Source organism: Tenebrio molitor, chromosome 6 (assembly GCF_963966145.1).
Source record: "Tenebrio molitor chromosome 6, icTenMoli1.1, whole genome shotgun sequence".
In the NCBI taxonomy this organism is placed as follows: domain Eukaryota; kingdom Metazoa; phylum Arthropoda; class Insecta; order Coleoptera; family Tenebrionidae; genus Tenebrio; species Tenebrio molitor.
This window is the reverse complement of record NC_091051.1, coordinates 16,435,269-16,460,300: the sequence shown is the minus strand read 5'-3', so window position 1 is coordinate 16,460,300 and position 25,032 is coordinate 16,435,269. Positions and strand designations below refer to the sequence as shown.

The 25,032-nt window shown below is 37.1% G+C and overlaps 3 protein-coding genes across 4 annotated transcripts in view; 1 reads left to right on the top strand and 2 right to left on the bottom strand.

Annotated features, from left to right (window-relative positions):
• The first annotated feature begins 193 nt into the window (after positions 1-193).
• On the top strand, positions 194-13,799 carry Rh50 (Rhesus blood group-associated glycoprotein Rh50). 2 transcript variants are annotated; one of them, XM_069051703.1, is made up of 7 exons: positions 194-466; positions 2,868-3,054; positions 3,115-3,265; positions 7,565-7,715; positions 7,766-8,067; positions 8,118-8,418; positions 13,469-13,799. In XM_069051703.1, the coding sequence occupies exons 1-7, from the start codon at positions 352-354 to the stop codon at positions 13,663-13,665; spliced, it is 1,404 nt and encodes a 467-aa protein (XP_068907804.1). In that variant the 5' UTR covers positions 194-351; the 3' UTR covers positions 13,666-13,799. The 2 variants fall into 2 exon arrangements, with proteins under 2 accessions (XP_068907804.1, XP_068907803.1); XM_069051702.1 differs by lacking the exon at positions 194-466 and adding an exon at positions 2,513-2,816.
• Positions 13,622-20,307, bottom strand: LOC138133747 (insulin-like peptide receptor). Its single transcript, XM_069051698.1, has 4 exons — positions 16,375-20,307; positions 16,102-16,279; positions 15,879-16,035; positions 13,622-15,831 (listed from the first exon to the last, which is right to left on the bottom strand). The coding sequence occupies exons 1-4, from the start codon at positions 16,723-16,725 to the stop codon at positions 13,839-13,841; spliced, it is 2,679 nt and encodes an 892-aa protein (XP_068907799.1). The 5' UTR covers positions 16,726-20,307; the 3' UTR covers positions 13,622-13,838.
• Positions 20,308-21,708: 1,401 nt separating this feature from the next.
• LOC138133746 (insulin-like growth factor 1 receptor) overlaps positions 21,709-25,032 on the bottom strand; it is a gene marked incomplete in the record, with an annotated part of 46,678 nt that continues 43,354 nt past the window's right edge. The window contains 1 exon segment of the mRNA XM_069051696.1: positions 21,709-25,032. Within this exon segment, the coding sequence (XP_068907797.1) occupies positions 22,198-25,032 (2,835 nt within the window).

The following is a 25,032-nucleotide window of genomic DNA, read 5'->3' as shown; positions in this document are numbered from 1 at the left end:
GAATGTAACAAAATGCCGTCCATGGATTTATCGACGTCGGACCACACAAATAATTGCACGTTAAACAATCGTAATGTTCAAGGTGAATCTTGTGATAACACAAGTGCTAATTGAGAAATAATTTATCAAAAATTTGTATATCTACTGTGATTAGCCCGATATCTATAAAATGTTGGGTAAATCGAATAAGAGGGACAAATATTTTATTTAGTAATTACATCTTCGTGTTCAGAAATTTGTCTTTGATCGACGAAACCGTTTTCACCGAATGTAAATTATTCAGTACCAATTCTGCCACGGACCTGTACGATAATAAAGTTGTTTTTCCTCATTTCGAGTCGGTCATCCACAATGGCCGGCAAGAAAATAGACACAGTGCTGATTCTAGTGATGCAAATTGTTCTCATAATACTGTTTGTGATTTTTGCGGCATACGATGACGACTACGAACAAAATTCGTACCCGAGTAAGAACCACATTCTTAAATAAGTACAGTTAGGGACACGAAATTTCGGGCATCATTTTTCTGTCACTACAAAAAATTGCGATGTAAATCACTCTGTACCTACTGTCAACGTGACATTCAAAAGTCAAATTTTGAATTCTGTGCACGTCAATCGCATGTCAATCAAAATCGTCGCAAACGGTAAAATTGAGGTTAATAGTGTAACGCCTATTTTACATTTTTTGATAGTATATTGACAATGATGCCCGAAATTCCGTGTCCCTAACTGTACCACCGCCATGGGTATCCAAAAATTAATACAAATACAAACACTTCAAACGTGTTAAATATTTATTTTATTTTGCACCTTTAACGGTATAATACTCAAACGGGTTTCGAAAAGGAGTTCTTTTCGATACCGGTTTCAGGAACATTTACTTAAATTTTTAATGTTGGCAGCGATTCACAGTGAGTAGTTGGTAGATGACACTTTAAATCTAATTTGCAATTGTTCGTCTAGTTACCAGTGTTACCAACTCTTTATATCTGCCAAATAAATGTTCCTAGAATTATGTTTTGAACTTTTTTTAAATTTTTATAATTGATAGGAGCAAAATAGAAAAAACATTGTATTACACTCGTTTTATAAGGCATTTTGTCGCACTTGTTTGCTTTATAGCACTCCTCGCTGCGCTCGTCTAAAAAACGCGTGCCATAAAAGGGTGCCTTTCTAAACTCGTATAATAAATTACTATTATTTAAGGATGAACTGGAGTAACAATCTCAGCAAAAAGTTGCGGAATTCTTATAATGCTATGAAACGTTTATTACGAGGAATTAATATTTGAAAAAAAAGTTTTTAATTTTTGGAAATGAATTGTAATCAGTTGCAAGTAAATTTTGTGTTTATTTTCTTGATATTTATATAATTACTTACATGTGATTTTACAATCCTTTGACTAAGACTGTACATAAAAGTAAACAGAAGCACACTGAATTCAATTTTCATTGCATTTCTGTCAAAGTTCTGAACGTAACTGTAGTAAAACGTGCGATATGGGTGTAATTTTGCATACCGACATCAATTATATGCATTTTGTTCACTTTTTATTGAAATTAAAACGGGTACATAACCTCAAAAACCGTGTTTTTCCACATATAATTAGCGATTACATGGAAAATCCTCGACCAACTTTTTTTGTAAATTCATTAGAAAATTCTACGATATCGATACTTTATGTGTGAAAAATTTAAGAAAAATTAGCCATTTTGAAATATGTTTTTTATCAATTTATATACGAGCATTGATCGATTTGTCATAAGAACGCGTGTAAAATATCCCGAAACTTTAGAAGGTAATAATTTTAAAATTCCTCGATCAAATTTTTTTAAATTTGGCACAGTACTTTAGCATGGATAGAAGGACTATTGTACCAATTTTGAGCAATTTTCGCCATTTTTCAATGTTACTCCAGTTCATCCTTAAGAAATGTTTACCCATGATAGTCGAGTTTTTCCATTAATTTTATTTGTGAATTATTTATATAATTTTATCTAATCCCGTGGGATAAATGGCACTTATCCCACTCATTTGAGTGGAATAAGGAACTTCATTACCGGACGCATTTCATTACTCCACTCAGTGGGATAAGTGAGCTTCATTACCCCACTCAGTGGGATAAGGAAGTCATTATTCCACTGAGTGGTGTAATGAAACTGGCGGAAATAAATAAGATTTACCTTTTTTTTTTAATTCGGGGCGGTCTTAGATAAAATTTTGTACATAACACGTGGGCTAAAGCATATTACAGGAAACTCATGTGATTACAGATGGACTCGGGCTAACGCCCTCGTTATCTGCAATCTTCACACTCGAATCCTGTAATATTGCTTTTATCCCACTAATTGTGTAAATAACTATTACAGTGTTTACTGTATGATTGTACTCTCGTTTGTGTCACCTTTGAATGGCAAATCCTATATTTTGCATTAAAATGGAAAAACGTGCATTCAGGGGCAAAGGTTATTTCTTTGTTGGGTGAACTGGCAGTAGAATTAGTTTTCAAACGGGTACCTACCTACCTTCAGTAACACTTGCCCGTAAAAAGTTATTTTGTGTAAAAAATGCGTCGGCTCGTCGAATACGCTTGCAAACGTGCATCCTCGACCACTTCAAACAACCCCCACATTCAAAAGATCCAGCGTCTCAAATTAGCCCTCATCGTGGTTTTCCTGCAGCTCGCAGTCTCAGTATTGTTCGTGAATTTTTGTGAATATTCGGTGGAAGCCGACGCAGCTGACACTAGAAATTCCCTGAATCCGGTCTTTGGCGGTTTCAAAAAGAATCAGAAATTAAACGGCGACTACAAACGTGAAATTTTAACATTGTAATGTGAAAATCGATGTCTGATTTATGTTTCAGTGTTTCAGGACGTTCACGTGATGATTTTCATTGGTTTCGGATTTCTTATGACATTTTTACGGCGATATGGTTACAGTGCTGTCGGGTTTAATTTTTTATTGGGTGCTTTGATTATCCAATGGGCTTTGCTTTGTCAGGGATTTTACCAGCTCAATGAGAATAATAAAATGGAACTCGGAATTGGAAGGTGGATTTTATCCTCTTTTTATAATTCGATTTAAAATTTTGTTATTTACGTTGATTTCAGCTTATTTAAGGCGGATATCGCCGCTGCCACTGTGCTGATATCGATGGGGGCGGTATTGGGGCGCACATCTTATATGCAACTCCTCATCATGGGAATCGCAGAGATTGCAGTTTTTTCAGCCAACTCGTTTTTGGGATCGGACGTATTTCAGGTAAACTCCATTTAATACCGACTTTTTTTATTCGAAACCGCAATAACGAACACACAAACACCGCTTTTTCAACTGCACTTTTGCGGTGAATTTATTTCTGCAAAACGAAAAAATAAAACTCCATCGACAACAATTTGTTTCGGTCAATTATCGCAAAATTCTACAACTGTTTGCGCATTTCAGCTTGAATTTGTAATCAGTCCCGATATTATAAAAATTTGATCATTTCAACAACCATAACTCTCTAATCTAGTACTAACACCGATACGGTCCTAGTATTGTCAAAATAACAGAACCAGTAAAAGTGTAATGGTTATAAACTTATAAAACTATACAGAGTGATCAACAAGAGAACAAATCAAGAGTGCTACCTCATCTTTTGTTTTGTCGAAATGTCTGTCTTAGCGTAATCGTACACATACAGAATGTTTAAAAAATGCCGCACTAAAGCTATAGTACAGTGTTCAGAAGAATCTAGTAAGTGAGGTAAAAATAATTTGGCAATTGCTTGCACTTACCAGTTAGCTTTAAAAAATTGAAATAGTTTCATCGATTTTTGCATAACTTTCGATAATTAAAAGAGGTAAATCGCATTTATATTGAAGACCACAGAGATTGGGTTAAAAAAATTTAATCACCCTTCTATTCTACATACTTTTGTTGCATTTTTGGGTGTTATTTAGTAAATCACAACTAACACCGTTTAAAGATCTTTACAAAAACTCCCATTGTGCAGAGAAATGAAGACCAAGAATGTTTTAAATATCACCTATCAAATGGTTCTGAACACCGTTCAATAATTTTAGTGCGGCATTTTTTAAACACCTGTATGTATACTTTCTATACAGTCGTTTTATTGGTTGCCTACCTCTCGAAAAATCTATTATTAATTAATTAATTATTAATAATTACTGCTTTATCTTCACTGGTAAAACTCATTTTACCATTTATTCAGGGATAATTGTTGCTTACAATTACAATAAACGTCCGTAAACTTTGCAGAATTCGAAAACTTCAACTTCAACTTCAAAACCGTTGCTTTAAAACTGACGTTTGTTTGACATTTCACCGAAAAATCTGCTTACCAGTGGCGTCACATTTGACAATAAAGCTGGTAAATTACTCATTCTTATGAACGTAAAATGTTGCTCTTCGTCTAAAATTCGGAGCCATGATTTATTATAAATAAAGTAGCGTTTGAGACCACAAATTGTCTACGCCTATGCACTGAACGCTTATTTGTATAGGATACTCACTGTTTAAAAAACGGGTTAGGTATGTAAGATACATACATGCATTGCCACAAGCTAGTCTTTATAGGTTTTTTTTCCATTTTTTATATGTCAGAATGTAATAAAAAATATGGACTTATAAGATTGAATCAATTTATGAAAATATGTACATATTCCAGTGTTGTGAACGTTACGAACACAGTCCCATAATTCAATATCATCCGGTTCATTCATTGAAGTAATATTGACACAGTGGTGGTACTGTATTTGGTATTGTTCGTTAAGAGCAATTCAAAATAAACACTTCATTCTGCTACTCCATTTGCCAACTTCATAATCGGACAAAACCTCGAACTACAGTAACTTAAAAATACAGTGGAAATCACACAACATTTAACTTTATGCTAAGAATTTTGTTGTCAAAATTCAATAAAATGTCGCTCAGTTTATTTGGAAAAACAGCGTGCTTAAAATCAAATTATTAGTAAGAAATACCTAATCTGGTATTAAATATTTTTATAGATTGATATTTTTTTAAATTTTAGCCAACACAACACGATGTTGGAACTAAATATTGTTATTTATTATTCTTTAAACCACAGTTCCAAACGCTTGCATATTAAAAATTTTATGAACACATAAATTTCACACATTTACCATCCAAGTTGCCTTCATTGTCATTTTCACCAAATATAAATTCATGCCGATATAATACAGGGCTCCAGTCGTGCCAACTAAAGTAGAACAAGTCAAAAACGTAGTCCGTAACTAAACTCACGTCGTTCCAACTGATCAACAGTTCAACACTTCCATTTTTTCAATCAACTTAGGAGCTGACGTAGCAGAACTTTTCGAATGTTCAATTTCAGTGATGTCAATTTTAAACTTCTTGCAAAACAATCCGCTGAGCCACCTACAACACTTTAAACTTTAAAATCGATATGCCAAAAATTAGTTAAGTGTCACGAACAATTATTCACGGTAGAAGTGGAGGTTTTTAATAAAAAAAAAATTACGAAACATTTTTAAGAATTCATTCTTGTTTTCTGTTAAAATTAAGATACAGCAATGAAAAATGACATAAAATGCATTCACGTTGTTGCTTTAATTTGGTAGTAAAGCTGTCTGTTGAATTAGGTTATGTTTTTGAGTTTTTCTAAGTTTTAGGTTATAAATAGCCTCAAAGTCTAGTGCATTGTTGTCAGTTTTACTAGTTTGCAATAGAAGAATACACAGACATCGCGGGAAATTCAGCAACATGTCACGTTCATTTTGGTAGGTCCGCATGTCAGGTATTTTAGTGACGGAAATCAAACAGTGTGCCCAACATTAAAAAATAAATCATGGCCCCCCATTATGCCACAATAACGTCAACGTGAACGGTGTTTCTACGGGGTGATCAAGAATGACTGAGTCTGTTGGTAACAATGAAATTTGGCAAATTTAAAATTTACCCACGAAGATTCATTTTTGTAATAGTATAAACATAACCTGCATAACCAAGAATGTTTTTAATGTAATTTCAAGTTAAAAAATCCGGTCAGTGCGTGGTCAGTGCCAATTACTAGACAAAAATCACCAGTATTTTCAATTGTTTCATTGCCAACAGACTCAGTCATTGTTGATCACGCTGTATTACTAACCTAGTTTCAGCGCTTTCTGATCACTTTTCAATTAAAACGAAATACACAATTCATTTCTGAACAAAAACCTGAATTGTGAACAGATCTCAATCGGTATTTTTGAGTGACGCAGCCATGTTCCCGTATCCCGATCATACCATTGTTAATGCATTTTCCAATGAGTTTCTCTTTGCATTGTGAAAAATAGAGCACGATCCAATCGTCGATACAACTCGAACAACTAACTTTACAACTAAGTATTCCAGAAAAACGTTATAAACATGAGCACATAAAATCGCCCTGGTCAGCGTAAAATACCGATGTACCTGTGTTTTATACATCACGTGTTGCAATCGAGATTCTTAATATAATCAAGAGACCGCTTCAGCTTCACGCCATTTTTATTTTTATTTTAATTACAAAGACATTTATCGTCGGAAGTGACATTTGACATGTAGTTTTCACCTTTCACCCTGTTTGTTTTAACTGGGGATAAAATTAATTTTATTTTGTTAACTAGTAGCGAGGGATCAAGTTAATTTGTGTATTTGAATCCGGATGTCTTTTGCGATTGATATGTTGAGATCCAACCTGTGTTTTTCAAGCTGTCTTTATTGAAGCGTGGAGTTCAAGTAACGACATACGATTTCGGATTCATGGATAAGTCGATTACAAATTAATTTGATCGCTCTTTATTATTCAATCACCCGTTAATGTGACATCAAGGTAGTGCTAATGGTAGACTCATAACGGACACTTTACATCACTGGTTTAAACGTGAATTTTTAAATGTCCGTCAACTTTGTCACTCCCGTTTCAGGATCGCGTACGAAATTAATAAAAAGTGGAACACTGAATCATTGAATTTGCAGTTTGATGTGTCAAGCTATCGATTCATATCAGGCCATTACAACATTTTAAAATTTTACAATAATCGGAACTTCGCGACCAATTGGCAACACGGTAGCGCTTTGAATTTTTATCATCTCTATAATGAGAAAAACTAATAGTTCTACTTTTGGTAATTTAAAAAAGTGCAACTCCAAACTGACACTGACAATCACGAATACCACACAGGAAAAATAAAAAATAAAAATTAGTAGATTCTAGGATTTGGGATATTTGATATCACCATCAACTACAATAAGATATTTAAAAATGATAATTATGTAGCTACAAGTTGAAATAGCATGATTAAAAACGGCAGTCAAAGCGGAATTGTTTCACAGTTATTGCCTAATTGTTTTTGTGAGTTTGCCATCATGTTCAGAGATGGAAATAATAGAATCATTTGAAAATAAATCACCACATCGCGATGACGCCGTATTTTCTTATGCCTCATAAATCCCTAAGAGCCATGACATACTCCAGCGCTTTATTCTTTTGTCTGAAATCGTATCAGAGTATCTGGTGCATGTTTTACTTATTTCCTCGACTGATTTTAGGTAGCTGACGCAGGAGGATCCATGTTTGTCCATGCCTTCGGTGCATATTTCGGTTTGGCAGTGAGCTACATCATCGAGTTGAGGAAAGGAAAACAGATCGAGAATTCATTAGAAGAGGCAAGATACACGTCCGACATCTTCGCAATGATCGGTAAACTCGTTCCGTCAAAAAACATCTCCCACGATAATTGTCTTTCTCAGGAACAATATTCTTGTGGTTGTTCTGGCCCAGCTTCAACGCAATCGAAGCAACCGGAGACGGCCAACAAAGAGCCGTTATTAACACATATTTATCTCTAGCGGCATGTTGCGTCACGACTTTTGCCGTCTCATTAATTTTAAGCGAGCACCATAAATTCGACATGGTGCACATCCAAAATTCCACCCTCGCCGGGGGCGTCGCCGTGGGTACCAGCGCCAACTTGATGCTGCAACCCTACGGAGCGGTGCTCGTGGGGGCGGCTGCGGGCTTGATATCCGTCGCCGGCTACACCAAGCTGACAGTGAGTTAATAATTGCAGAGCGGATCCCCGACTAAACTATGAAATTTCAGCCCTGGTTGAGTGCGAACTTAGGAATTCGAGATACTTGCGGTGTTCATAACCTTCACGGCATTCCTGGGGTATTAGCGGGTTTAATTGGGGCATTTATGGCTGGAATAGCTTCGGAATCGATTTATTGCAAAACCCTCTACGAGATATACCCCGCCAGGGCCGATGCCAACATGACCGCCACGGCCGAGTACAATTTCCTCAAGCCGGGCCTGGGAAGGACCGCCGGGGAGCAAGCCGGATACCAGATCCTGGCACTCGTTGTAACCGTCGTTTTGGCCATCGTGTCCGGGATACTCACAGGTGGGAGTCGCAATACGAAACTCGCTCTGGGTTACTGTTAATTGTTTAGGTCTGATTGTAATGCTGGAGTTTTCTTTGCCGTTAAAAGAAAAACTCTTTGACGACGAGCTGGCGTGGCGACTGCCAGACAATGAGATAAGTGATGTTCCGTTGTTCACTTTTAAACCGCTGATTAAGAGTGACTACAGTTCTTACAAAAGGGTATTGTTCAGTAAATAATGCCACGTCTCACTGCTCTAGATTTAGACTAGCAATGGCCACCAAAGCGGCGATAACTGTACATGTACAGCACCCACACCCTACAATTTACTTTCCCCCACGTTATGTAAATACGAGTCAATTATACCTATTTAGCTAACACACGGAATTATAGTGGTCGAGCAAAGTCTGTCCAATCTGGGGCTGGAAATCAAAAGGCAATTGCGCTTATTAAAAAAGAAAAGAATCAATTTTCTTATTAAAAACACACACACAACGATTTCTTTCATCCATTGGAAAAGCTATTAATATTTATACAGGGTATTTCAGGAGTGATAATGAGCACGGCGGAATTGAAAATGCAACCCACAATACATTTCCAAAGTTAACGTGGCTATTTTCATTAATAAAATTATGAATCCATGATGGCTTAGCTTCCAATAATTTTATTTGTCACATTTGACATTTACAAAAAAGTTAAAATAAGACGATTAAAATGTATTCGAACGGTGAGAAAACAGGCATGATCTTGATTTATGACGAATAATAAAAATGTTTCTGCCGTTGCACGTACTATTGGGAGCACAGGCAGACTTGAAATTTGACTGATATAAGATGTGAAATAGGCTTTAGGTGCTAGACGTATTAATAACCTCATTTTAATATCCATTATCATTTTGACAAATTGCGTTCATCAATTGTGAAAAGTTGTAAGTGCTTAGATGTTTTTTTCCGAAAACTGAACAGTCTTTTATTAAACTTTGGAAAAAAATAACTAAAATGTAAAATAATTGTGACAAGTTTATTTTGAAATTCAGTCAAAATTAATTATGACATTCATGACAATAAAGCATTGGGTTTTTTTAAATGACAATTAAATTTCTCCCCGAAATTCCATGCTCCCAATAGTAAATGCAGACAATTAACATTTTCCCAAAAACTCTTCGTTCTTTTACAATTTTATTTAACCAAGCAAACGGAATTTATGTCAAAATTTAGGAAATTGCACAGGTAACTATGTTTTATATTTTTTAAATAAAAAAACAAATATATCCAAGTCAATTGTGCAAGTGTATTGTGGATTGCATTTTCTATTCCGTCGGGCTCATTATCACTCGTGAAATCCTGTATATAGTGAAAAATTTTTTATAAACACTTGTCAATGTCAAAATTAAGTAAAAAAACACTCTGTACCACCTTAAAATGTGCGCATGTGGACCAGCTGTATAATAATTTGACACCAAATCATAGTTGAGATTATGTTCACTTCACTTTCCGTACCTTTTTTCCGCGAATTCATTTTCAAAACAAATTTAATGAGAAATCAGCAGTAATCTTTTTCGAATTTGAAATAAACTCTCGCTCGTCAGGGCGCAGGCTCAGTTACATTTAAAAAATGTTGACATGAAAATCACTGTTTCGCTCATACCAACATGACAACGTTTTGACAATTGTTTATTAAAAAATTTCAATTATACCTGTTGGTTTTACTATTTGTTCACCCCCTTGTGTAAATTTTACAAAATTGCGTAAGCTATGTTTCGGAGACATTCTAATCGAGGTTGCCGCCATCAAAGCGTGTCAAATATCAAAAATGTCAAATGAAATAAGATTGTGTAAACATGAAATCCCAAATATTTTTTATACAAAGTGCACTTACACCAAATTAAAATCTATAGATGTGATTTCCGTAATTCTCTAATGTACCATAAAATATGGTTGCTTGTCACCTCAGAGGTCAAATTTAGATCAAAGCTGCATGTCCCATAAAGTAGAAAGTACTCAGAGGTAACTCTGACAATTTTACTATTTATTTAATGGACGATAGTGGTAAGCTGTAGTTTATAACATCTTTGAAAACAGCGTTCTTGTGAATGCTTCAACAGAGCAACGTAATTACACAAACTGCGTCCTGTACAGCACTGCGACTGATCCCAAATTAAGTTAATTACTTTGAGAATACAGTGTTCTTGAAATACATGTAGTCACAAAATAATTTTGAGCTGTTGGGGAGCTCGAAAACGTTCAGCAAATCTTTTTTTAACTACATAATGGGGCGTATTCTATAATTTTTAAAGGGTCTTTTAAAATTTAAAATTTCAAGCCCTGATTAGTCATTGCTATGACAACTTAATTTAATTGCCTTTAAAATTTAGCGGAGCAGTTACAGCCCTTTCACAATGACGTTAACGTTACGTCGATGTTAAAACGTTAATGTTAACGTTAGATCTAATTACATGTATTTTAGTATTTTTTTTTATTATTATTTCCGTTGGCTAATGTTAGAATGTAACGTTAAGAATCCAGAACATTTCTGGGTCTAACGTTAACGCTAACAATATCATCTAACATTAACTTTTATCATAACGCCATGCCATTGTGAACGGTCTACACTGAAATACATGTAATTTTGAATTTCTAGATCTAACGTTAACATTAACGTTTTAACATCGACGTAACGTTAACGCCATTGTGAATGGGCCTTTACAGAATACGCCCCACTATCTGAAATGGTGGGGATAAATTAACCTTTTCACCCCACCCCTATTCACAGTAGTTATTAACTCAGTAGCGTACTGTAGGTACAGTTCTATTCAGAAAAAAAGCGTACAAGTAGTGAACCCAATTTTGGCTAAATTGTCATATTATAAACCTATCTTTTAATTGTTGTTACTTAGAAACCTGAAACTAAACATCTGCTGATAGCTGGATTTTATCGATGTATTTTTCAGAGATTTTAAAGTGTGTAAATTTTTTGCCTTATTTTAGGCAAGCATTACCAAATACATACTTACTACAAACACAACTCAAACTTTTATTCATAAATTTATAGAAAAATTTAAAGATTTATAGAGTTTATAAAAGCAATTTTCACACATTTGACATACAAAATGTCAGAAATACGTTTTCTTGGAAACGATTAAATTAATTGTCCCATTTACAGTAGCCCTTAATACGTGTATGCTTTTTTTTTTAATAGAAGTGTACATTTCCAACAATTTTTAAGTTATTTTTTTATATCGAAAGCAAAGGTTTTTATTTTAAAAATTTGTTGTTAATTGACTTCTACACAACGTCACATGTATACATGCTTCAAAAACCTCCTGTACAATCACAATTTTTTAAATATTTTTCGGTTTGCTGTTTGACTCTGGTCAACAGAGAAACGGTTACAGGCAGTGGAAGTGTGATTTCTTTAGATTTTTCACCAGAAAAGTTACTAGCCGTTGACAAATGACAGTAATGACACGAACCCGAGCGACTGGCCCCCGCTTCTAACCTCCTAATGATACGCTTTTGCTCAAAATTTGTTTATAGTCTGTATAGTCTGTAGTTGATAATAATGAATGCTGAATCGTTAGAATCCTTCAGAAACTCATTGTGGCAACGAAAAATTGCTTCAAATTCTCGTGCAGTTAAATCAGCCTTTCGTTAGTATGAAAAATATTGTTTTAGAGTGTCACGTATTTTGAAATCAGCAGAAAACTCACAAAGAACACAACTTTCACTTATGAAGTTTTGAAAGAATGGTTGGCCACCATAACTGCCAAACTGAAATCAGCTTTCCATAGTCGCCTAAGATACACATTTATAATGAATTAAGTACAGTGTGGAATAAAATGATTTACATCTAGTTACCTTTGCATTACCCTTGTAAAAATACGAAATGCCGCTCTACAAAAAAAAAGCCTAATCTCAAAATATTCTAAAATTCCAAATGTGATTTATTGCGAAGGGATGATATAAATGCAAAGTAGAGATTGAAATTAAAAAGGAGCTAACAAAAGCAAGTCACAGCTAGTGTTGAAAGTGGCCACCAACGTTTGTTAATTCAATTTAGTAAATTGTAACAATTGTCAATTCGATTGATGACATTTATTGACAGAACTAATAGTTCGGCCCTTCAAAAAAAAAAGTAGAGCGGTACAGGAAAATTTACATGTGCAAAAATTCCAAAGGTAACTAGATGTAAATCATTTTATTCCACACTGTATAGTATACACAGAGTTATTCTAAATGATTGTAGTCGAAGTAGGCGTGAAAACTGAATGTAAAATTTATGGTTGCCGCTCCACATTAAAAACATCAAAATGATGTGAATAAGTGAGTACTATGGCGAGCATGGAATTTCGGGCAGTAATTTACATGTCATTTAAAAAAACCCAATGTAGTCTAAGCTTTATTGTCATAAATGTCATGTCATAATAATTAATTTTGACGGAACTTCAAAATAAACTGTCACAATTATGCACAATTATTTTACATTTTAGTTATTGATTTCCAAAGTTTAATAAAAAAGACGGTTTAGTTCTCAGAAAATCACATCTAAGCAATTTGCAGCTTTTCAGAATTGATGAATGCAATTTGCAAAATGATATGAGACAATTGTTGATATTAAGATTAGGTTATTAATACGTCTAGCACCTAAAGCCTATTTCACATTTTATATCAGTCAAATTTCAAGTCTGCCCGAAATTACGTGCTCCCAATAGTACACACCGTTCACACACGGGAGTTAAATTATGTGCAAAACAACTCAATCGTTAATTTAACAAAAATAAATAAAAATCTCATCACCGCACTTTTCACCTAAAAAATGACAGTGACAGCGACAAAACTGACAGTTCACATGAAAGCGGCAAAAATGTAATAACATGAGCATGGCCTACTTCGACTACAATCATTTAGAATAACCCTGTACATAATTTAACTTTGAATGAACGGCTGCAGTATTTTTTAATTGTGACACGCTTACCAAACCCAAAATATCAAATAATATAATGCTATTTGTTTATAACATTTTTTAACTTTTTTAATAACCAGAATTCATAAGATTATTTTCTAATTGTAGGGTGTCTACTGAGATTATTAAATCTCGGTGCAATTTCCAGCGAAAACTTTTACGACGACGCCATCTCCTGGACTCTGCCCGAACACATCACACCCACCAACAAGGACACTTCCACCAAATGTCACTTCGACAATCCTAGTTTTGAACCGACAGATACGAACACGAACGGAACAAACATTACAGATGTTTGCAGCTAACAAAAACAGAAAACATCATTTTTATTGTTTTCAACCGTCATTTTCTGTTCCCTACTCCAGAAATTATCTTCATACTTATTTTGGCAAAACCCTTGAAAGTTGGCAGGTTTATAAATAAAGAATGTCTTTTCGTATATTTTTTAAACAACATTTTTATAAATCAGCATTCCAGTTTACCGACGATACACTATTCCCAGCGAATTTCGATTTAGCTCTCGAACAATCTCAACAGTCTCCTCGTCCAGTTTCCACTCTTCTTCCTCTACTACGGGGTCATCTCGATGCATCTGACTTATCAAACCATCAGTGTCTACCGCATCATGTACTTCTTTGTAACGACATCGTATCAAAAGTGTTACAATGAGTACAATAAACAAGGTCAAAAATCCATATACCCAATAGATCTGAGTACTTGGAGGTGGTACTATTTCAAATTTCTCCCATTTGGTCATCTCACCAGGACCAGCCAGAGAAACAGCTTGTACTCTTAAAGCGTAGGTACCTGGATCTAGTCCCAAAATTTGGTATTCAAACCCTTTAAACTGGTACTCTTCGCTTGTGACACATTTCAACACGGAATCCTTCACTTCTTGCCTTTTGTATTCGACGTGATAGGCCACCACCAATGAACTGGGATCTTCAGGTTCAGTCCAAACCACTACTACGTCTTTATCTTCCACTCTGACAACCACAGATGTAACCACGTCTGCTTGTTCATTTTTTGAAGTTCTTGCGCTTACCATTTCAGCGGCACTACACAGTTCGCTGTCAGTTTGATTGTTACACGCTTTCAAAAAAAATGCATACATGGTGAATTGTGATAGATTGTCAATTAGGTACTCTGTAGTTTTCCCTGGAATACTAATCTCCCTCTCAGTTGTATCTGACTCGATCGACCTTTTACTAATCCTAAATGGACTAGCATCGTTTACAGTGTTGTAGACAGTTCTTTTACAAAATGGCATTTCTCCAATACATACTTCGTCTTTGACAAACACCGAAACAGTCTCAGTCAGTTTAACGGGATTACAAGCGCAGCTCTCCTTGTGAGGGTAAATGCAATAGTTTCTTTGTTCTATCATAGCTAAATCATCTTCCAGCGTGAATATTGCTAAGCTGTAGTAGCTTAATTCTCCGCTGAGACTGTTTGGAGGTTTCCATCGCAGAACAATAGACGTGTCGTTTATGGGTATTGCTTCGAAATTTCTGGGTCCAGACGGTGCATCTGCAGCAGTTTCAAAAAAATGCAAAGATGTTTCTTCATTCTCAAGCGACCTCAAGTATGTTTTAATGTAATAAGCATATTGAGAATATGCAAATAGATCGAAAAGTTCCACAGTGTTGTTGTACGTAAACACGCTGCTCCATCCTTCACCTTCACAACCATCTTTAACTTCTAGTATTGTGGCATTCTCTCTTATTTCACTAACTTGGATGTAAAAAATCGTGAAACCGACAATGTTTTCTTCATCGGTAACAGTCCACGAGAGTATTATACTGTACGAAGTGACTTCTTCAACGATAATGTCCAAACTTGTGACGTTGCAAGGTGTCTGATAACCATTGTTATGTGCCTGAATCATGGATTTGGGTCTTGCCTTGTTACCAAATCTTGTCCGGTTAGTTAATTTGTCGATCTCGACTGAACACAAATACGGATTATCTTGAATAATCATTTCACCTTCTTCGATTGTTAAAGTGAAGTTGTCTTTAAAATTCCAAAATCTTTGAAGATTTGGATTTTGTACCACAAAAAACGCATAATAGTTGCTCCACAGTTTCTCACCTTGGATAACTCTCAGACTTTTGAAAAAATCCAACGAAATAACCGCGTTCGATCTGACAATTTTTAGATATTCCGAAATACTGATGATCATTCCTAACGATTCTTCGAATTGTTGCGGATCGAAGTAACATCCCGATGTGGCGATCTCTAAAGAGCCGTTGATGTGAGTGCACCCCACCATGTGCGTTAAATCATTCAAACTATTAATCTTCAACCCCTGACACAGTTTTGTGGTGGAAAATACGCAAATTCCTTGTGCGTTCCTTTTGGAACCTGAATCGCAGCTCGGAACACATGTGTTGTTGAAAACTGTCCAACTTCCATTTTTATTAGTGCAGTCTTTTACTTCTAGGCACTGGTTTGAGTAGTTGTCTGTCACTCTGAAAATAACAGGTCAACAAGCGTCTAAAATTTTAACTAAAATTACTTTGAGGGCGGACACTTCTTAACGCAAGTGTTACTGTTGTTAAAGTACTTGCATAAGTTACAATGACTGGACGAGTGGGGTTTTGTGCAGCCTATACATGACGGATCGCATTGGCTCCTGGTTATATTTTGACAACGAAAATTGTTCCAACAATGCCCTGAAATTATTAGAAGAATACTCATTACCTTAACTTATTTAACACAATTTGTATGAAAATACTAACCACCGCACTCGTTGAGGCAGAACTCGTCGTCACACGGCGACGAAATATTTGATTTGGTATAATTAAGACTTGAAACGCCAATAGCTTCCCAATTCACAGTGTCCACGTAACAAACATTTGGACACTTGTCGATTTTCACACTTCCGTTCTCTATGTGGCGTAGATTATTTAGACCGATCTATGAAAATTATCATCACTAGGATTTATTTACCTAATTTTTACTAACGAAGCCAGGTTTGAACTTTCTCTCATGCCAGTTAGTGTTCAACGTACCTCTTCAAGATGGGGTAAATCGTACAACACCAGAGCGTATCCAAAAAATAAATCTCTTCCCTTGATGGAAGTAAGATTTGGAAATATTAGGTCCAGTGATGTCAAATGCATCACTCTAAAAATTATTAAGTAATCAGTGATTTCGTACAACTCCGAAAAGCCTCGTTGATAATAATCTGTAACATCTTCGGTTAGTTCCATCAGGACTATCCGTAAGTTGCCTTCAATAACTCGGCAATCGCGAAATTCTGACATGTGTTCAGGACCGTTTCTTATATCTAGTGATTTGCACACTCTACTCTGCACAAGTGTCAACACTGATGCAATTATTGTGGAATATGTAAAAAGCATGGTAATGTATAGATCACTTCGGAGACACTGAACATATCGAGATAAATCTTGAGTCTACGAATTAAAATTTTACTGCATCAAGTATTTTACGGTGGTAGACCTCGAATGAGTTACACCTACTGGGGTCAGAATATCAGACTGGTTGGGTAGAGGTCAAGTTGTGGCGATTAAGTTAGTTATGAGTCTTCAAGTGACATAAAAATTTCATGTGAACTAGTCGTTAATTATTAACGAACAAAGCAGGAACGCGCATTCTGATTTGATAAAAATTATTCGTAGTTCATATTTAAAAAATTCGTAGTTTAACAAACGATTCTTGTTGGATTAAACTGAGCATTATCTAATTAACCAAGTTAACTCTTACAAGATAGAATGCTTTATTTTGCCCTACGGGCTTTCCAATTCCTGGTTACATTTTCTTTAAATATAAAACAGCAATTCCAAAAAAATAAAAATAAACAGTTTTATTCCTATTTCCCACCCCTTTCCTTCTCTGTTCTTTCCCTCCCCTTCGCTTCCTCAAAGCTATTTCGAGATGGTGCGACTCTGCTCTCTCTCCTATTTTGAATTCTTCTACTCTTTCCCATGCTTCTTCGTTCACTATCCCGTAATCTATCACTGTTTCCCCCCTGCTACCTATGTAGGTCTATTCCCTTTCTTCGTCTCCTTGTTAGTTCCCGTTCAATACCTCCCATCCATTTTCTTCGATCCCTCAGTCTCTTCTGCATTTTCCACCTTGTCTTTGGATTTTCTTTTCCCATCCCTCTCTCCTCTTCTCAATTTCTTGCTTCTCTTTCTCCTATTCTCCCGTTGAAGTCTTCTCCCGAGAGTATACGACCTTCCCTGTTTTCTTCGACACGTGTTGTTGTCTTCATTTCTTTACTGTATATTGTTATTATTTTCCACCATTTATTGCCTATATGAACTTTTCTTTCCATGCATCCTTCTTCTTCTCCCTGTTCTTGTTGCTTTTCTTTAATCCCCAGTTTCACTCCTGTTATTATTCCCCCGGTAGCTCTTCCCTTTTTCTTTTCTCTTTTTGCCCCTTGACCTTGCCATTTGTACTCTTTCGGTAGCGACTTTCTCCTTTGTGCTTCTTTTCCGGTTTCTGTTTTCTTTGTCCATTTACCTTTTTATTCACCTTTTCTTCATACCTTTCCTCGCCGGTTCGTCTTCTCCTCTTCTCTCCTTGTTCTAAAAATGTTTCTTCAGTTTCTCTATCTCTCATCCCATATAAACCATTCCCCGTTTGTCTGTATCTTCCTGTATCCTATTTTTATCCTTTTTCTCTATCTCCCTCTTCTTTAGCCACCTCTCTTAACTTCTTTTGTGTTTTCTTTTCTTCGTTTGTCAAATCGTCATCCTTCAACTAACTCTTATTTAGCATAATAATTTTCTTCTGCTCCCAACTTTCTATTTTTGCGAGCATCATTTTATCTTTATTTATTTTAAATGCTTCCTTTACGTTCACTTACACCCCTATCTCCCCTTCTAGCTATTCTTCTCCCCCTCTCTATATTTCCTCTTATTCCCTCTATTCCGGTTATTATAACATTATTCTTCCTCTCCTTCTTTTCTCTTTGTTCCATCTTTTCCCCTATAATTTTCATCCTTTTTATCTAATCTGCCTCCTCCGCCTGACATTTTTCTTCTCTTCCTCTCATCTCCTTTCTCACTGCCGCTAATTCTTTCCTTAGCTGCCCCTTTTCCTCTCTCACTGCCGCTAATTCTTTTCTTAGTACTTTGTTCTCCTCTCTTATTCTCGCCGTATGCTCTCTTATTTTTCTAATCATGGTTTGCAAGTTTTCATTTCCTTATCCATGTGCTTGCTTTTATTCCCTTTTTCGCTCCTACTTGGGGATCTTCCCGTTCTGGAACTCTTTCTGAATGGCTTCGTGCCTTCAGATGTCCTACCCTTTTCTCTTTCTCTCTTGCTGCTTTCTTTCCTTACTTTCGGCATGCCGTCTCTTTCTTGCCCGCTGCCTTCTGCTTATCACCTATCAGTCACTCGTCGCTATTTACGTTAGTAATCTCTGCACTCTTTTCTAAACACGTCTGCTCACTATCGCTGCCAGACCAAGATAAAAATTATTCAAAGTACGGTGCGATCAATTAAAAAATAAATCGAGTCGGCGTGTTACATATGGCAACCCATGCTATAGCATAGGCTCCAAAGCAAACTGGATTTATTTTTTAAATGATCGCTCGGTACTATTTTACTCGTAATGTAATGTTTTGAGTAAAGTAATCTCCGGATTTAAACAATTTACTTTCAAGAATATTTTAAGACTTCAAAATTACTGAACTCATTAGCAGAGCCAATGACAGTAGAGGTCTTGGATTTTCTTATGGGCTATGACGAATATCGATCTCAAGTAGGCGTTACAAACAAACCGGAAAACATTGTTATTCGTTACGTTAGTTACATTTATAGATTGTTCACAGGTTTATCGCTCCGCCTTCGCGCAGATATTTAGAAGGTCACAGCCCGTAAGAGAATCCAACACCTCTACCATAGTACTGACGGGAAAAAAGAAGGTTTTCCATGTACCTAAACATTTTGGGTGTTGGGCTCATGTCGATAGACTCGAATATGACAAACAAATGATTCCTTCACTCGCCATTGTGTGAACAAGAAATACATATAACATTGTAATACCCCAGTTTGAATTCAAATTGCCGCCGCCGAAACAAACACAAGAGGAACTGTTTGGTTCTTTTGTTGAGCACTGTTGGTAGATTTGGATTGCGTACGGTTGGTACATGTAAGACGCGATAGTCAATTTTCAGCTCTCGAAGGGTAGTTATTGCGGTTACGAATCTCGAGTCGTGTATTTTCTTGTGTATTGTCAAGGTAATCAGGGCCGTGCTCCGTAACCGTTCGCCAATCGCGGAGGAGATTACAGGTGCGCACCTCGTGTGTCGCCGACAGTTTGCGTAATTCAGGTAGGATTATCTTACAGGCAACAAGTAGTGTTTAGCGGGTACGTTATTTCGTTTTGTTATTCCGATAAGCTCGTGTGAGGTAGGAATTGATAGAGTGGGTAAATTCTTGAGGGAACGTCGCAATAAAGTTGTCAGGTAGTTAAAATCCGTGGGACAAGTCCATTTTCAAAGTTAGAGAGAGTAAGGGGTGAACCGTGGAAATCAGTTGGTCGCGTCCAGGCTTTAAAATCAGAGTTATTTAGCGGCGAACAGTTAGAAATACTTTGAGCAAGTCCATTTTCCGTTCGTTTCGTTCCGACAAAACAAACAAAAAGAAAGGGAACTATTACTTTCTACACTCCTCTAGAGGTTGATAGACAAATTGTGTTAGTGTGTATTTTTCTTGTTATGTCATGTAAAGTCGCACCGCTGAATATTTTATGTATCATGTGATCGGGTGTGATATCAATCAGCACTGTAGATGAAAACGAGAATAAATACAGGCGTCCTCCCACCGATTTATGCATTTTTATTTCGAAGTTTGTCCACCCTGCAGGTCCGCCATTTGCATTCCGAGCTAGTCTGCCGTCATTTTGTACAAAACACAATGTAGGGGTCCTATTGCTTCGATGACGATCACGACATGGCCAATTTGTTCAATTTCGCGGGTTTAGTTAGAATTTTCAAATATTTAAATTTTGGAGGAAGACTGGCGTTATCTTTTCAGTTTTTCAGAAATGTTGCCATCTTATGGTCATTCTGTAAACATTCCTTGTCCTCAAGTGATGAAAGAGAAATGGTGCAGTGTGCTACAGGAAATTAGCCTCTCGTCACTAGATGTCGACAGTAACATTAAACAATCATTACGTTCAAATTCACATATTTTTTCTTTCCCATTTGATCGTTTTATAATTTAAGAAATCAAGAACTACTACATATTTTATATTTGGTATGATTAACAGAATACAGTAAAATAAATAAGGTGGCTAAATACACGAAAGTACTAGGTACTTAAAAGCTTTAAAGTTGGTTTCTGTGAAGGAATATAAAATTATACACTGAATAAAATGCTGGCAAAGGATGAAATAGTTTACTATAATTTATATAATTTTTCTTCTGGTATTTTATTTATTTGACTAAAATAACAACGAAATATTGCGGACAGCTACTCAGTTCCAAATAAAATAAAATTCGTTTGCTGTCGGTGCAGATATTACAAAATTTAAATCACTGCCAACATGAGTAAGTCTTATATTTGCAACGTACTTTTCAAAAAAAAAAAATGCCATGTACAACAGATGGATTTTTATCACTGAAAATGCAGCATAATGCAGGTTTAGTATTCTGTAGAAACTTACTAAGAAAAAAATGCTTCCTTTTGTATAATCTTATGATTAAAAAGACAAATGTTTCAACGAAAAAATTACATAACTCTCGAATCTTGTAAGTACGAAGCGATACAAACCAAATTGCAAAGAAAATTGTTGTTAATGCTGCAAACCATATAAAATCCGGCGTCGCCGCAATTCATGTTTTAACTTACCAAGAAATTTTATTCCAATTCTATTGTTATGTAGGTCACAAGTTAAATATTTGCGAGGCCGCAAAGTGGAGTCCTATTTCAATGCAATGGATCTTCATCTCCATACTTTCAGGTAAACAAACCTTCAGTGGAAGAAAATTTACATATGCATATTATACTTTTACTACGGTGGGATATTTTAGAAATGTGATAAGCAAACCTTTCCTCATTCTGTCACTAGGTGCGAATTATTGCAATAATAAACAGTTCCGAGTAAAACGCAAAAAACATGACAATTAATCTACGTACTCCTGTATGAAGTGTAAATAATAACACACATTGCCCTTGTTGTAATGTCGTAGGATTTAATGTATATTTAGTACGAGACACCCACTAAACGAATTTTGCGAAAGTGCAATTCGTTGCACTGTCAGGGTGTTAAGGCATTTAAAATTAGCAATGTAAATGTATTCAAAACAAAAATCTGGTAAAGAAATTGAACTACATCTGTGTTAAGTAATAAATAAGTCGGTCCGTTAGAGTGTTTGATTTAATTTTTTGAAAAATATTTATTTGTACAACGTTTACAAAATATATTTCAGGTGATATATAGAAATATAACCTTTCATTACGTTATAGGAATCGCCTTGACAATCAAAGGTACACTGAGTTTACACAAAATCGTTGAAAGCAATATTATTCCGGCGATTAATTCGTTTATTGATAAGTTGAGAGGCCGGAAGAATATTGCGTTTTGTACGCTGTTCCGTATTGCCTAATCACTAAAACAAAATTTGGTTCCCCCTGTTACACTTGCAAACATAAATTAAAAAAAGTAGAAAACATAGAAAATACTAGCCACGTAAAATTGAACGCTCTCGCTTAACTAAAAAAATTAGGTAACATTGATCCCTTGGAATTGACGAAAAGAACAGTCTTCGCACTCACTCTAAGGCAGGACACACTTAAATTATAACCCTAATGACTAACATTACATATCACATTTATTTTAATAAAAATAACACTTAGGATGATGCATCGAACGAGAATGTGGATGATGCCGGCGAGCCGGGGCTGATTCGTTGCGGCGACGGCTCTTTCATTCTTTGGCTTGAGAAAGGTTGATATTTTGGACGGTTTGACTCTCCCATGTACAAATTGACAGCCTCTTCCTCCGGGTCGTAGTGACTGAAGTAGTCCTCTTCGGGCACCACCAGCAGGGCTGGCGGGTTGTAGACCCGCGGTCCCGAGCTGAGCGCCAGCTCTTGGCCGAGTCGGCTAAACACGAAGGCCACCACTCGGAAGTCTTCCCCGACGTGGTCCACTAATCTGTGCACGACGTCCGAGAACGTGGGTCGGTCGTTGGGCCGCCAGCTCCAACAAGCATTCATCACTTCGTACAACAAATCTGGACAGTGCGTCGGCCTGTTCAACTTGCCTTTAGTCTTCACGAAGTGGAACACTTCCTCGTTGGCGAGGCCTTGGTACGGCTGCTCGGCCAGAGTGGCCATCTCCCACAGAACAACCCCGTAACTCCACACGTCCGAGTCCGAGGTGAAGACGCCGTCGGCGAGGCTCTCGGGGGCCATCCACCGCACCGGCAGCAATCCCACAGTCTCTTTCTTATAGTAATCAGTCTCATAAACGTCGCGCGCCATGCCGAAGTCGCCGATTTTCACGGTGTGGTCGCCGGCGACCATGCAGTTCCTAGCTGCTAAATCTCTATGGACGTACTTCTTGGCGGACAAGTATGCCATACCGTCTGCAATCTCCACCGCCATGCGGTACATTTCGTTCGTTGTCAAGTTCTGAGAGGGTTCGCGGCACCTTCGCAAGTACGATTTCAGATCTCCGCGCTCCATCAGTTCCATCACGACCAAGGGAGGTTGTCCGCGGGACACTATCCCCAACAGCTTGATCACATGATGGGCGTCGTTGAACGTCTTCATCACCGAGCCCTCGTTCAAGAACTCCATCCGACTGATCACCGTGGCGTTCTCGTTCACTGTCTTTATCGCGCAAGGGTAACGCCGCGATTTGATTTTCCCTTCGAACACCATTCCGAAAGTACCTTGACCCAGCTCCCTCAAAATCTCGATGTCGTTCCGGTCTATCTCCCATTCGTCTTCCTCGTAAATGGGTCCCGCGTAGTCGGGATTCACCGTAGTTATCAGGTGAATATTGTCCCTGACTCGCTTCTTCTTGTACCAAAAGTACCCCCCCACTGTTACAACCAAAACAACGACGACCACTATAATAGGAACGTATATAGACGCGGAACTTCCATCTGCACTGATTTCAAACTGCTGCCATTCCGTGAAAACACCAGGACCCGCCAGCGAAACCGCCTGGACACGTATCGCATACTTTCCCGAATTCAGTTCGAGTATCTTGTGTTGGCGGTACCGGCGGTACTCGTCGACCGTAATGCACTCCGGGACGGTCTTGGAATGTTTCGAGTCCGTTCTTTTGTACTCGACTTGATATGCCACTAGCACCGAGTTGAATTGTTCTGGTTCGGACCACTGCACGTCAACGTTCTTGCTGTTCACTGTGACACGCACGCCTCTAACAACGTCGGCATTCTTGCTTTTCTTCGTCCTTTGCGACACCATCTCGGACATTCCGCACATCATTTGCACACCGTCCTCTTTAATGTTGCAAGCCTGCACGTAAAATATGTACAGAGTGAAATTGCGCAAATTTTTAAATTCGTACGACGTCAAATTTGGGCCAACCGTACAATCTTGAACAAACCCGTTGCTGTTTTCCACATCTCTTTTCGGAATCGTACTTTTGTTGGAACTTTGTGCATGTAGAACGTGTCCTGTTTGATCACTGTAAATGGTTTTCATGCAACCTTCAAGTTTATTATCTGAAAGACATGTAACGTCATCGGTGAATAGATCGAGGAAAGTCTTTTCGGGACACGTGCAATTCGAATCGCTCACGTTTGTTGCAACTTTGGGAACCATCTTAGCTTCTTCTTTTACTTCAGAAAGATGAGGATAATCACAGTAATCCCTTTGCTGCACCGTTAGAATGTGGTCTTTTTGCATGTACATTACGATGCAGTAGTTGGACAAGTTGCCATTGGGATGGTGCGGAGGTTCCCAGGTTAGTACAATGGAAGTATCGCTCTTGGCTTCGGCTTTCACATCTACAGGTTCGGAAGGTTCAGTAGAGGCAGTAACGAAATAGCAAATGGGAGTTTGTTCACCGAAAAGCGTAGTATAGGTCTTGATGTAGTACCCGTAACGGGTGAATGGAACTAGTTGTTTCAACTCTACGGTATTGTCTTGGATCACAGTTTCGCTCCAACTTGCATCGCATTCGTCTTGGTTTTTAAATGCTGTTTCCAAAAAAGTACCAAAAGGGACTTGTACGTAGTAAAAAGTGTAACCGAGAACTACTGCGTTGTCTGAAGTTGCCTTTCGTTGCCAATGTAGTCTTACGCTCGTAGGGTTTTTTTCAATAATGGTAACATTCATGTCGTTCTGGTTGCAGATAGATTTATATCCATTGGAATATTGGAAAATTTCCATATCTCTTTTGCTGCTGCTGCTGCCGGTTGCTTCTTGTAGTTTCTTAATTTCGAGCAGACACAGTTGTGGGTTATCGTGAAACGCCATCACACCATTCTCCAAAGCTAAAGTGAAGTTGTTGCTGAAGTTCCACAACTTTCCCAAGTTTTGATTCTCAAACACAAACAATGAATATTTCTTGCCGTCCAATACTTCTCCTTTGATGATGGTCAGATTTTTCAAGAATTCCAAAGACTCAATAACTGAAGATCTTCCAATTTTCAGATATCCAGATATACTAACTATATTCCCCAGGTATTCCTCCAACAGCGGTAC

Coding starts and splice junctions, on each gene's coding strand:
- Rh50 (XM_069051702.1), top strand. CDS start 2,570: ATGCGTCGGCTCGTCGAATACGCTTGCAAACGTGCATCCTCGACCACT. Junction 3,266..7,564: donor TGGGATCGGACGTATTTCAG/GTAAACTCCATT, acceptor GACTGATTTTAG/GTAGCTGACGCAGGAGGATC. Junction 8,419..13,468: donor CGTGTCCGGGATACTCACAG/GTGGGAGTCGCA, acceptor TTCTAATTGTAG/GGTGTCTACTGAGATTATTA.
- LOC138133747 (XM_069051698.1), bottom strand. CDS start 16,725: ATGCTTTTTACATATTCCACAATAATTGCATCAGTGTTGACACTTGTG. Junction 16,280..16,374: donor ATTTACCCCATCTTGAAGAG/GTACGTTGAACA, acceptor TAATTTTCATAG/ATCGGTCTAAATAATCTACG. Junction 15,832..15,878: donor AAGAAGTGTCCGCCCTCAAA/GTAATTTTAGTT, acceptor TGTTATTTTCAG/AGTGACAGACAACTACTCAA.